The sequence below is a fragment of the Capricornis sumatraensis genome, chromosome X (genome assembly GCF_032405125.1).
Source record: "Capricornis sumatraensis isolate serow.1 chromosome X, serow.2, whole genome shotgun sequence".
Lineage (NCBI taxonomy): Eukaryota > Metazoa > Chordata > Mammalia > Artiodactyla > Bovidae > Capricornis > Capricornis sumatraensis.
In genome coordinates, this window is record NC_091092.1 from 113,697,972 (window position 1) to 113,710,528 (window position 12,557).

Here is a 12,557-nt window from a genome sequence, read left to right on the forward strand (position 1 = left end):
TTAGGTCCTCTTCTGGGCTCCTGGTACTAGCTGCAAATGCTCCAGTGGTGGACCTGAACCCATACCCCCATCAACGAGGTTCTTCACCTCCCTGCAAGACTCTGGGCAGAAGCAAGTGGGGGTCATCTGGTCCCCATGCCTGGGTCTTCCAGGTCTGAGAGGGGTGATGTGACTATGTGGTTCACTTCCTCCTGGGTGGGGTTCTCGCATGTTCACTCAGTGTTACCACTGTGTCTCCTTTTAGGAACCGGGCTTCCTCCCTATGTTGAATGAGGCCTCACCCATCACACTGAAACCCCAATGTCCCTGAGACCATCCTTCGAGGAAATGAGAGGGTATCTCAGCCTGAGAGCTCTAACCCGGCTTCCCAGGGTGACGGCAGAGGTGGCACTCTGTGGGCTCCTCTGTTCTGGGGGAGTCAGTTGTCTCCTTCCTCACATAGAATTGGTGCCTCAACATCTGTCATGGCCTGGGACTCCTTGTTTTCTGCTGACTTGGGCAGCCAGATCTGAAACCAAGGCCCTCATCTCCCTTGGACCCCACAGGCAGAAGTCAGGGGCACCAGAACTGGCCAACTCTGTCCTGGGACCCCAGGGGCTGACAGCAGAGGCGGCATCCGATGTGGCTCTCTCTACCGTGTATGGATCTTCCCCTCGACTCCGCATCCTTCCTGGGATTCTGCCCTCTGTCAATCTGAGCCCAAAACCCTGCAAAAACGGTCTTCACCTTTCTGGGACCAGAGGTGACAGAGTGAGCCACATCCTGCCAAAACTGATTTGGGGCTATGCTGCTAACCACAAGGGCAGGACTCTTGACCTCCACCCCTGCCCCAGTTCTGGAGTCAGGGGCTCCCTCAGTCCTCACTCAGGATTCTGGCCTCCAGTTTGGGAGTCTTCCCTCTGCTGATCCGAGTCTACATGCCCCAGAGCAAAGCTCTCACCTCCCTGAGTGGCTAGAGGAGATGCTGGGGGCTCCATATCCAGCTACCTTGTTTGGGGATGCCCAGATCTGAGAGCGGGGCTGCTCCTTAGTGCAGCAATCCGCTTGGATGCCAGGCCTGCTGACTAGCACTGAAGGTCCTGGCTTGACTCCTCCTAAGGCTAAAACTCCTCCCTATGCCTAATGGGGTTACCTTATCTATCTTTCTCTTTACTTACCTTTCACACCTATTGATTTTATTATGTAACTGGTAGTTTGTACATCTTAATCGTCCTCATCTATTTCTCTCCTCCCCCACACTCTCAACCCTAACTCCCATCAATTACCACCTCTTTTTTTTTTTTGCATCACAACTGTTTCTGTTTTACAGATTTCTCATAGAAGTACAATCATATAGTTTCTTTTTCTCTAACTTATTTCACCTAACATACATAATACTCTCTAGATCCATACCTTTTTATATAAATGCCTTTCTCTACCTGAACGTCCCTTACTCCCAATGCTTGCCACCACCCCCACCACAAAAATGACGGGTTCTCTCAGCCTGAATTACTCTATGGTAATTTGGACCCCTATGGTAGGAGTCCAAACCTTCCCAATCTAATGCCTAATGATCTAAACTGGAGTAGATGTAATAAAAACAGAAATAAAGTAACAATGTAATGTGCATCCCAAAACCATCCCTTCACCCTAACCCACCCTACTCCCATGCCACCCCACCCTTCCTTGTCCACCCCGTCGTGCCCCATCCCACCAGCTCACCCCACCCCATGCAAAAACTGTCGTCCAAGAAACCAGTCCCAGGTGCCAAAAAGATTGGGGGCTGCTACTCCAGGTCCCTGCAGCAGTGGCGGCAGGAGGGGCCTCTGTGCAGTCACCTCTTTGGAAAGAGATACCCCTGTGAGCTCTGACGGCCCCATCTTTTCACCTTTTGAGAACAAGACTACTCCCTTCACCTAAAGAGGCCGCCCTCTTTAAACAAAGCTGCCCGACCCGCTGCGGCCCTCCACATGGCAACTACAAGATGGCTCCTCGGCCCTGTAATTCAGGACAGGGCCAGTGAAACTGTGTATTGCAGGGGTGGGACGGGGCTGGGTCACTTTTATTACTGGGAGAACTTGGGAAATTCCCTTCAGCTACATTCATGTCCTCACCTTGGCTCCAGACGAGTTCTGGACAATCAATCTCTGCAGAACAGACGCCACAGCAAGCGGCCGAGTGCCTCGCTTCCGAAGCGGAAGTGGAGAGGCGGGGCATACGGTCCTACGTGGGGTCTCCCAGGGATGATGGCAGGGGCAAGGACCTACGGAAACCCTGGTAGCTCAATATTCACTCGTCCTATGAATTTGAGTCCTCCAGCCTCCAAACAAAGCCCTTGCTTCCTGAAGTCCCTAGTCGGGGGAGTCAGGGCACTGCTTTGAGCACCTCTGCTTGTCAGGAGGAGCGCCACTCTGTAAGCCTCCCTCTTTGAGGGGAGGCCCTCTCACTAGTACCGACGGTCCTCACTTTCAGTCCGGTTATGGTCAAGATGCCTCTTTCTGCGGATCTGGGGTCCAATTCCGCTAGAGGAGGCCCTGCCCTCCCTGAGATCACACAGGTGGAATGAGGGAACCACTCAGAAGTAGCTCTTCTGGGTCTCTTAGGGCTAAGAATTTACAGAATTCTGTTTAGCTCCCTCTCCAGGGGTCCCCTCTAACGCTCAGCATTATTACGTGAGGTTCTCCTTGGATTCAGGTCCCTCCCTCTGTGAAAATGAGGCTGATCGTATTAGACAGAGGTCTCACCTCGCTGAGCCTTTCCAGACTGAAATCAACCTGACATCTGTGCCCTGAGCTTCCTGGGGACCACAGTGTCAGATTTTCCAGGGCCTCCTTTGATGCAGTGTGTGCTACTGTGAGTCCACTTTCACGTCCTCACATCGACACGTGACGAATCCTGTAACTCCGCTCTCTGCTTTATGAAGCTGCTTGTCTTACATCAAGGTCCTAGTCTCCTTCAGAATTCGAAGTTGGAAGTCAGGGTGATCCTCGTTACATCGTAGTCCATTGGAGCCTCCGAGTGGGGATGCAACTCGAGTCCTTCTGGACTCCTCTTACGCAGCATCATCCTCACTACACCTACCACAGCCTGGGACTGCTCTTTCTACTGATCTGAGATTCTTCTTCTTAGTCTTTGGGTGACCCTTACATTCAGGGATGACTGTCTCCTCGGTCCTCTTTCATGGAGGTTCCTATATTAGCTTCTGTCGCTTGATTAAAGGCTTCCTCGGAAATGCATGTTCCTACAACATTTGAGCAGCTACCCTCTAGCAAATCTTGGGGAAAATGGGTCTCTGTCCCCAAAGTGATATAAGGTTAGGAAAATGCAGCACAAATCAAGGAATCCAAGATACATGTTATGCTGTCAGAAAAAAAGAGTTGATATATTCCTTCTCTTCAGTCAGATTTACGGTGTGTGTTTATTCGCTCAGTCTTGTCCAACTCTTTACAACCCCATGGACTGTAGCCTGCCAGGCTCCTCTGTCCATGTGGGTTCTCCATGCAAGAAACCTGGAGTGGGTTGCCTCCTCCAGGGCATGTTCCCAACCCAGGGATCGAATCCAGGTCTCCTGCATTGCAGGCGCATTCTTTACCATCTGAGCCATCAGATTTAGGTTAGTTCTAAAATCTTTATTTTGGGACTGCCTTGTTAATCCAGTGGTTAAGACTCTGTGCTCCCTGCTTGGGTTTGATCCCTGGTCAGGTACCTGGATCCCACATGCCACAACTAAGTGTTCATTTGCCACAACTAAAAATCTCACATGCCACAACTAAAGAGCCTGCCCATGGCAAAAAAGATTCGAGTGTCACAACTAAGACCCAGAGCTGTCAAAAAATAAAAATAAAAATAAATATTTTAATTAAATAAATATTCACTTTCTACAGAGAGGGATAGTGGCAGATAATCTTGTAAGCCTTGATGACTTGAGGGTGTTTAATTTTGCACAAGCAGATGATCATACTGTTACTGAGCATTATCTCTTTATCTCCTTTATTTATCACTCTTAATTATTTGGTTAATTATGTGTTATGTGGCAGTATTGATGAGACAGGAGTTTGGGAACGAATGGATACATGTATATGGATGGCTGAGTCCTTCACCGTTCACCTGAACCTGTCACAATATTGTTAATTTGCTATACCCCAACACAAAATAAAAAGTTAAAATTAAAGAAAAACGGTGCTTCCAGTGCAAAGAGTGTGAGTTCAAACCCTGGTTGGGGAACTGAGACCCCATGTGCCATATACCAATCAATCAATCAATAAAATATCATCATAGAAAAAAGTGATAGAGATCCATGAAAGAAATAATTGATAAGCTAGATTTCATTCCCTTTAAACTTCTGCTTTATAAAAATAAACCAAGAGAACAAGAAGATGAGCCATAGTCTGGGAGAAAATATTTGCAAAAGACATATCTGATGAAGGCTCTAATCTAAAATATACAAAGAACTCTTGAGAAGAAGAAAACTAACATCTAACAAAAGTGGACAAAACATATGATCAGATACCTCACCAAGGAAGATACACAGATAGCAAACAAGCATATGAAAAGATGCTCAGCCTCATATACCATTCAGTTCAGTTCAGTTCATTTCAGTCACTCAGTCGTGTCCGACTGTTTGCGACTCCATGAATTGCATCACGACAGGCCCCCCTGTCCATCACCATCTCCCGGAGTTCACTCAAACTCACATCCATCGAGTCGGTGATGCCATCCAGCCACCTCATCCTCTGTCGTCCCCTTCTCCTCCTGCCCCCAATCCCTCCCAGCATCAGGGTCTTTTCCAATGAGTCAACTCTTCACACAAGGTGGCCAAAGTACTGGAGTTTCAGCTTTAGCCTCATTCCTTCCAAAGAACACCCAGGGCTGATCTCCTTTAGAATGGACTGGTTGGATCTCCTTGCAGTCCAAGGGACTCTCGAGAGTCTTCTCCAACACCACAGTTCAAAAGCATCAATTCTTCAGCGCTCAGCTTTCTTCACAGTCCAACTCTCACATCCATACCTGACTACTGGAAAAACCATAGCCTTGACTAGACAGATCTTTGTTGGCAAAGTAATGTCAAAAAATTTTAAAAAAGTAATGGCAACCCACTTCAAAATTCTTCCCTGGAAAATCTCATGGACAGAGGGGCCTCATGGGCTACAGTCCATGGTGTCACAAAAGTGTCAGACATGACTTAGCAATTCAATAATAACAAAAAGGTGTGATATAAAGAAGTTAGGGAGAGTGCTGACAGCCATGCCCTGATCTTCTAGAACTGACATCAAAGGATAGGGCATGACTCTCTTTTGTCCCCTCTATTCAACGATGGATGGACCCCTCAGTCTCCACTCGGGCTCCACAATTTGAATTTTGGTGGGGCCTGGGGAATCCCCTCCTTCTTGAACTCCTCATAGTAAGACCAATACCTCCCTGTGAGCCTGGAGGAAGAAATAAGGGTGGCCTTAACTAGCCATGCCTGCCAATAGTCTCATAAGGATGAAAGCTCTGGAAGCTGGTTGAGGATGACAGATGGTTCCTCTCAGGGTCCCAAATCAGGGTCTCAAATTTGACTCTCAGCCAAGCCCAAGATTCCCCCTTGTTAACATGGGACCCAAAACCCTAACTTTCCTGCTACTCCTCAGTCAGAACTGAACAGCCCCTTGGCCTGACAACTTTGCCTGGGGCCTTGTAGCCTGACAGTAGGGAGGATTCTGTGTGGACATCCTGGTATATGTATTCTCACATTCTTTATCATCTTCAATCTGACTTGGAAATAACCTGGAAATGCTCCCTGAATTGCCTTAACGCTTCTCCAATCAGGCCCCCAATTCCCTGAGATTCTCAAGGTAGGTGGAATTTGTCTCATGGGCCACCCAGTCTGTGGTCTTCCAAGGCTAACAGTAGTGGAAGGAATATGTTCTGCCCCCACTGTTTTGAGGCAGGTGGTCTTTTCAGTCTTCAGGGTCCTCACCTTGACTTCTGGCACAAGCTGAAAATCATCCTTCTACGGAGCTTCGGCTGCTCCCTTTGATCAGGATGAGGTTCCTTACCTCCATGTGATCCTCTGGGAGGAAGTGAGTAGGACTCACCATGTCACCAGGCCTAGTGGCACAGTCTAAGGCCTAACAGGGACAGTGCCCTCTGTAGCCCCCTTCTTTCTGGGAGGGATCCTTTGCTGTCGGTCTGTATCATCAGTTGATTCCTGTTAGGAACTGGGTACCCTTCCTCAGCTGATACAGGCTCCCTCCATTAGCCCAAGGACTTTAAGGTGCTGAAGCCATTCGCCTTCAGAAAATAAGGGATAAACCTAGTCTGAAAGCCCTGCCTGTTCCCTCCTAGGGCTCATTACATTTGCAGGACTGTCTAAGAATTTATCTGTAATGGGGTAGCTGGCTGCCACACTCCTCATACAGGACTGTGCAAATGTCATGTCTGGGATTTCCACTCTCTGATGAAGAGCCAGCTTATAAATCAATGTCCACATCCCCTTGACACCCTCCAGGCAGAAGTCAGGGGGCCCTTTAGCTGGCCAGCACTTACCTATGTTTCCCAGGGCTAACTGGAGAGGAGGGAGTAAGTGTAGCCTTGTCAGCTGGGGTTGCGGGGCTTCCATATCCACACTCTGGGTCTTCAATCTGCACCCTTCCTGGGGCTCTATTCTCTGCTGATCTGAGGCTGAGGACTCTGCTGATTCCCAATGTCCCCACCTTCCTGGGACCTGAGCTGAAAGCATTAACCACAGCAGCCTGGATTTTTCTGGACTTTATGGGCTTGCCAATGAGGACAGGTCTTTATGGGTTGCTACTGTTGTGGCTGGGTCTTTCTATCACCCTCATTCACGTTAATCACCGTCAATTCCTCACTCCTATCCAACCTCAGAACTCTGCCCCAACACCAAGTTTCTTAGGTCTCTGAGAAGCCTGAAGAATAAGCAAGGCTATGCTTTGCCTAACAGTTCTGAGATCCTCTGTGTCTGAGAGCAGTCGGGAATGCTGTTCCAGTGACCACTCCCTCCTTTTCTGGTGTGTTGCTCTCCTCAACCCTCCTACATGGGGTCCTCATCTTGCTTTCTGTGTCTTGGATTAAAGTCCTTTGGGGAAATTCCACGTCTCTACAAACTCTTCAGCTATGTTTGCTCTGCAGTGCTACAGAGAATGGGTCCCTGTCCTAGGAGTGATGGGAGATGGAGAAGCTATAGCCCAAGGCAGGAGTCCCAGGACAGGCGGTCACCCATTACAGAAAAAAAAAGTACATCAATCTATCTCCTCATCTGCCAGGTGAAGATTCTCATGTTATTTCTGATAGATATACTTTCTACCAGCAAGAGACTGTAAGCATGATATGGAGAGCCCTTGGTCTTCAGAGGTTATCTAATAGGGCCACCGCACATGCTTATACTGGCACCAAATATTGTCTCATTAATCTGTGAGAAATGAATAAGGGATATGTATTTTTGGTTAAATATATTTGGTATTCTTACTGCTCTGGCTACACATTCTGATCCAAGAGCTTGAGCACAAGGGCATTCTTTTTAATCACCTACAACAAATTTTGAAGTATTAAGAAAAACCCTGAAATAAAAGATACAGGGTGGGGACTTTCCTGGTGTTCCAGGGACTAGGACTCCAGGCTCCCAAGGCAGGGGGCCCAGGTTTGATCTCTGGTCAGGGAAGTAGACCCCACGTGCTGCAACTAAGAGCCAGCACAGCCAAATAAATAAGAAAAAGGAAATGAAATATCAAATGTTAAAAGTACTTGTTAAAAAAAAAAAAGATAAGGGGTGGGGGGTGGAAATAGTATGAGTGCTACAGTAGTTTATAGAGCAGAAGTCTAGTCCCAACTCTGTCATTTACCAGCCTGAAGTACTTCAGCAAAAATCAAACACTATCTCTATGAGCCTTGGGCTCTACATCATGAACTGTGTTTGATAGGCCCTGTCTTGTTGGACTGGTGGAATATATGTATTTACAGAAAGCATCTGTCACGGTGCTTGACTCTACTGAGACATTAGGGGCAATGGCAGTTATTACTATGATTATCTTGACCTCAGATAATTAGCTGGGATTACATCAGCTGGTATTTTTTTTTCTTTTTTTGCATCTAAGAGATAGCAGGTACTATGCAGCATTCTAACTGAAGGGGAAAAAAAAAAATACCCAACCTCCTGAATCTAGCAAAAATTCTTCCTAGCAATGAAAACAAAGTAATATGTTATTTCCAACCCCACTTTACCCTTTTTTCTTTTTCTTCTTGAGGTAGAGAGCATCTCAGCCTCTTCCATAGAATGACAGCTTCTCTGAGAGACTATAATTGAATGGGAAGAGGCTGAGACATTTTTGACTAAATATCACCAGTATAAGCATGAAGACTTCTTAAAAGCAGGTGCTCAATTAATGTTTGTGTAAAAGAAGAACCACGAATAAATCATTTGCAATAATTTATAATCTCAAACATACTTGAAAAACATAAGCATATTCAGGTATATAACTTTTATCTTTACAAAAAGGGAGACTAAACAGAGAGGAAAGTAAACCAAAAACTGACTAGCTTTCAGCTATATCTCAATTTATGTATCAATGTTCTGAGCCTCTCTTAGCGTGGTGTCTTTCACATTTCTAAGCAGATTCTCATCCTAAAGTGATGTTATTCTCACCCTGGATCACAAAGGTGATGTGAGGATTTCCAATATTTGAGAAAACAAAATTTTAGCTCCTAAATTTGACAAACAGCAAACTGTGTGTGACCCATGTTATTCATATGCTTATATCATGAATCTAAATGACCTTTCTGTTGAAATATTTTAAGAACTGAAAATTGGGGGAAATAAAGTCAACAAGTTACTGATGCGTATCAGGAACACAGACTGACAGGGTTCTCCACGCACAAAGTGAACAACGGGCTTCAGACCACACTAGGGGCGAGATGAGAGGCTGGATTTGGCCCTGGGGCGCGCAGTGGCCAAAGCTGAAGGCCCAGCAGCAGCTGAGGGTGCAGTGCCAGGCCTGGCTGAAGCAGAAGGGCCAGAAGCGGCTGAGGCAGTAATGCCAGGCTTGGTCGAAGCAGAAGGGCCAGCAGCGGCTGAGGCAGCACTGCCAGGCCTGGCTGAAGCAGAAGGGCCAGCAGCGGCTGTGGCAGCAATGCCAGGCTTGGTCGAAGCAGAAGGGCCAGCAGCAGCTGAGGCAGCAATGCCAGGCTTGGTCGAAGCAGAAGGGCCAGCAGCGGCTGAGGCAGCAATGCCAGGCTTGGTCGAAGCAGAAGGGCCAGCAGCGGCTGAGGCAGCACTGCCAGGCCTGGCTGAAGCAGAAGGGCCAGCAGCGGCTGAGGCAGCAATGCCAGGCTTGGTCGAAGCAGAAGGGCCAGCAGCGGCTGAGGCAGCAATGCCAGGCTTGGTCGAAGCAGAACGGCCAGCAGCGGCTGAGGCAGCACTGCCAGGCCTGGCTGAAGCAGAAGGGCCAGCAGCAGCTGAGGCATCAGTGCCAGGCCTGGTTGAGGCAGAAGGGCCAGCCCTGGCTGCACCTCTGTCTCCGGTGCTCTCTACCTCCTCTCTCCAAGCCTCCTCATACTGTGGCAGGAAGGCTGTATGACCGGAATCCTTGACCTTGGCCAAAAACTGCAGGACTTTCATCTTGCTGGTTTCTGTGAGCAATTTAGGACCCCACAGGAACTCATAGCGAGGGGGATCACTGCTGGGCACCTGGCGGTACTCCAGATACCCTTCCTGCACCAGATCTTCTGTGATGAGCTTCCTGGGCTCTCCAAAGATGAAGTGACTTCTCCCATCATAGATGCCCAGCATATTCAGGAACTTCCAGATCTTCTCCTCAGGGGCGTGGTTGCCATTCAGGTAGATGACACCCAGCAGAGGCATCAGAAGACCATTCTTCGGCAGCCCCCAGTCACCTCTCATAGACTCACTGTCGCTGAGATCTAGGTTGCTCACCAGGGTATAGCAGTGACTGTTGGGCCTGACTTCCTTCAGCACCAGGCCAAACACCAGCTCCATGCGCTCAGAGGCCCGGCTAAGGATCTCAGGGAATTGCTCCCTGTACCTTCTAGTGACTGCCTTCAGCATTTCAGACCTCTTAATGAGCGCCCTCATCGTATACTTACACAGCATGTACTGCACCAACATCTCTGCCTTCCAGGTCAGAAGATCTGTAGGAGAGCTCTCAGCAGCAGCTGAGGCCTGGGAGGAATTTTCCCCTTCCTGAACTTGGCCCTCAGCACCTATACCAGATCTCGAGCGTGCTGCGTGCCCGACACCAGATCTTGAGCGTGCTGCGCGCCCGACACCAGATCTTTTGCACATAGTACCCGCAGCAGCACTGGTGGTGCCTTGGGCTCCCTGAGGCCCCTTGGAGGTGCCAGCAGCAGACGAGCTTGAGGGACCGCTCTCTGAATCAGGAGGCGAGGAGGAGGTGGTCTCTTCTGCCCCAGATGTGGTAGCCTGATCATGAAGACCCTGGGTCTCAGCTCGGGCCTGGCGACGTTTCTCACGAGCACGGTGCTTACTCTTCTGCCCACGAGGCATGATGGCTATGGTCAGGGACCACAGGCACGAGTCTGGGCCAATAGACAGGAAGTTGGGGAACCTAGAGGATGGAGAATGAGCTGACATGAGCACCTTAAAACAGGGAGATTCTGCATTGGCTTAATCAAAGGCCGCCTCTGCAGGTGTCCTTGAGGACACTGCCCTAGGAACCCACAAGGCTCCTGATGTCCTGCTTAGCCTTTCCCCACACAATCCCACAGAGGAAGAATAGAGGCCGTACTTTTCCTCTGCGACCTCTCAGCCCTGCTTTGGATTCACTCAGGTGCCAGCAGGTGCCAGCAGTGGGGTTTTCTAAGTTCTACTTCAGTGTTATCACGTCAAGTCCTGGCGGAGCCTTGGCACCCTTCCCTCTGCTACACTGATGCCGACACTTTAGGCCTCCCCATGATCCAGAGATAAGTGAAGGAATGCCTCAGTCCACCTCCCTGCCAGGAGATAGACAACCAGTGCTGAGAGCTCATTAGGGTCTTTTCTACCCTGAGTTCACTGGGATCATCATGCAAGGTCCTTACCTCGGCTCCTTAAAACATTGGGCACCATTATCCATTTGCGGGCTGCTGTCTGCACCTTCAGACTAGACATTTCCCCTCCCGCAGACTTTGTATAACACAGTAAAGAAGGTGCTGAGCCTCACAGCCCTTCCCTGAGATTTCCTGGGCTGAAATCTGAGGGCTGGCATGGGTGCACTGATTACTCACTCCGGTTCCTTATTGAGCTCCTGGTAGAGAAGCTCAACTTTCTCCTGAAGTGACGACTGCTTGATACTAAAAGCCAGTCACTCTGTGTCCCAAAAGCAGGAAGTGAAGATGACCTTATCTTACCAAACACGGTCTCCTGAGGACAAAATCTGGTACAGGCAGATTGATGTCCCTGTGGACCCTCAAAAGATCCCAATTCAAGGTCTAAAATATTCTTTTGTTTCTGTTTTCTCCTATATGTCTTTTTGGAAATAAATTTATTTTTTACAATATTACATTATTAATTTATAATATTGTACCAGTTTCTGCCACACATCTGTATGAATCAGCCGTAGGTTTATCTTATGTCTCCTCCATCTTGAAACTCCCTCCCACGTCACACCCCTCTTAAGTTATCACAGAACACTGGCTTTAAGATTCCTGGTCATAAAACTAATTCCCACTGGTTATCTATTTTCCATATGGTTATATGTACCTTTTCAATGTTAATCTCTCAATCTGCCCCTCCCTCTCCTTCCCCTACTGTGTCCACGAGTGTGTTCTCTAGGCCTGCATCTCCAGGCTGCCCTGCAAATAGGTTCATCAGTACCATCTTTCTGGATTCCATATATATGCATTAATATATGATATTGGCTTTCCTCTTTCAGACTTAACTCGCTCTGCATAAAAAAAACTAGGAATAAAACTATCACATGAGCAAACAATGCCACTACTGGGCATATATCCTGAGGAAACGGTAATGGAAACAGACACCTGTACTCATGTTCACTGCAGCAGTCTTTACCATGGCCAGAACACAGAAGCACCCAAGGCCTACATTTGACTCATGACAGGGTGGAAGATTTCTCCCTCTGCTGACCACTCCATTCAGACCAAGACCCTTACTTCCCCATTAGCCCACAGTGGGATTCAACATGTATCCTTGAGGTCTCCCAGGGACGAAGACAGGGAGATGTGGTCCGAATGACGTGGTGTGGAACATCCACAGCCCCCCAACGTTCTCACCATCCACCAGGAAACCGCAAACTCTCCCTTGCCAACCTGTGGCTGCCCTCACTGACCTGGTCTCTCACTTTCCTGAGATGTCCCGGGAAGTGTCATGTCAAAACGCCTGATTCTCCCAGTCCTGAAAATAGGACTGGCGCTTTATGTGGCTCCATTTCTTATGGGAGGAGCCCCCATCCTTACTAGCGTCACAGCCATTAATATTGTTGAGGACTAGGTCCCTTTGTTGACCTGGGTCTGTTCCATTAGAGCAAGGCTCTCACTTCCCCAAAACCAGCTCCAGGGAAACAGCAGGGGGCACGACAGTTGGCCAGCTCTACCCGGGGCCTCCTAGA

At 48.5% G+C, this 12,557-nt stretch overlaps 1 protein-coding gene across 1 annotated transcript; it reads right to left on the bottom strand.

The window, feature by feature from the left end:
- Nucleotides 1-8,868: 8,868 nt before the first annotated feature.
- On the bottom strand, nucleotides 8,869-10,498 carry LOC138071856 (melanoma-associated antigen B2-like). Its single transcript, XM_068963243.1, has 4 exons — nucleotides 10,282-10,498; nucleotides 9,506-10,215; nucleotides 9,181-9,405; nucleotides 8,869-9,093 (listed from the first exon to the last, which is right to left on the bottom strand). The coding sequence occupies exons 1-4, from the start codon at nucleotides 10,496-10,498 to the stop codon at nucleotides 8,869-8,871; spliced, it is 1,377 nt and encodes a 458-aa protein (XP_068819344.1).
- Between the last annotated feature and the right edge of the window lie 2,059 nt (nucleotides 10,499-12,557).

What these genes read in the sequence shown, in the direction of transcription:
- LOC138071856 (XM_068963243.1), bottom strand. Translation starts at nt 10,498, where the DNA reads ATGCCTCGTGGGCAGAAGAGTAAGCACCGTGCTCGTGAGAAACGTCGC. An exon ending in CACCACCAGTGCTGCTGCGG is followed by an intron (nt 10,216 to 10,281) that starts GTACTATGTGCA and finishes TCGGGCACGCAG; the next exon opens with CACGCTCGAGATCTGGTATA. An exon ending in TGCTGCCTCAGCCGCTGCTG is followed by an intron (nt 9,094 to 9,180) that starts GCCCTTCTGCTT and finishes TTGCTGCCACAG; the next exon opens with CCGCTGCTGGCCCTTCTGCT.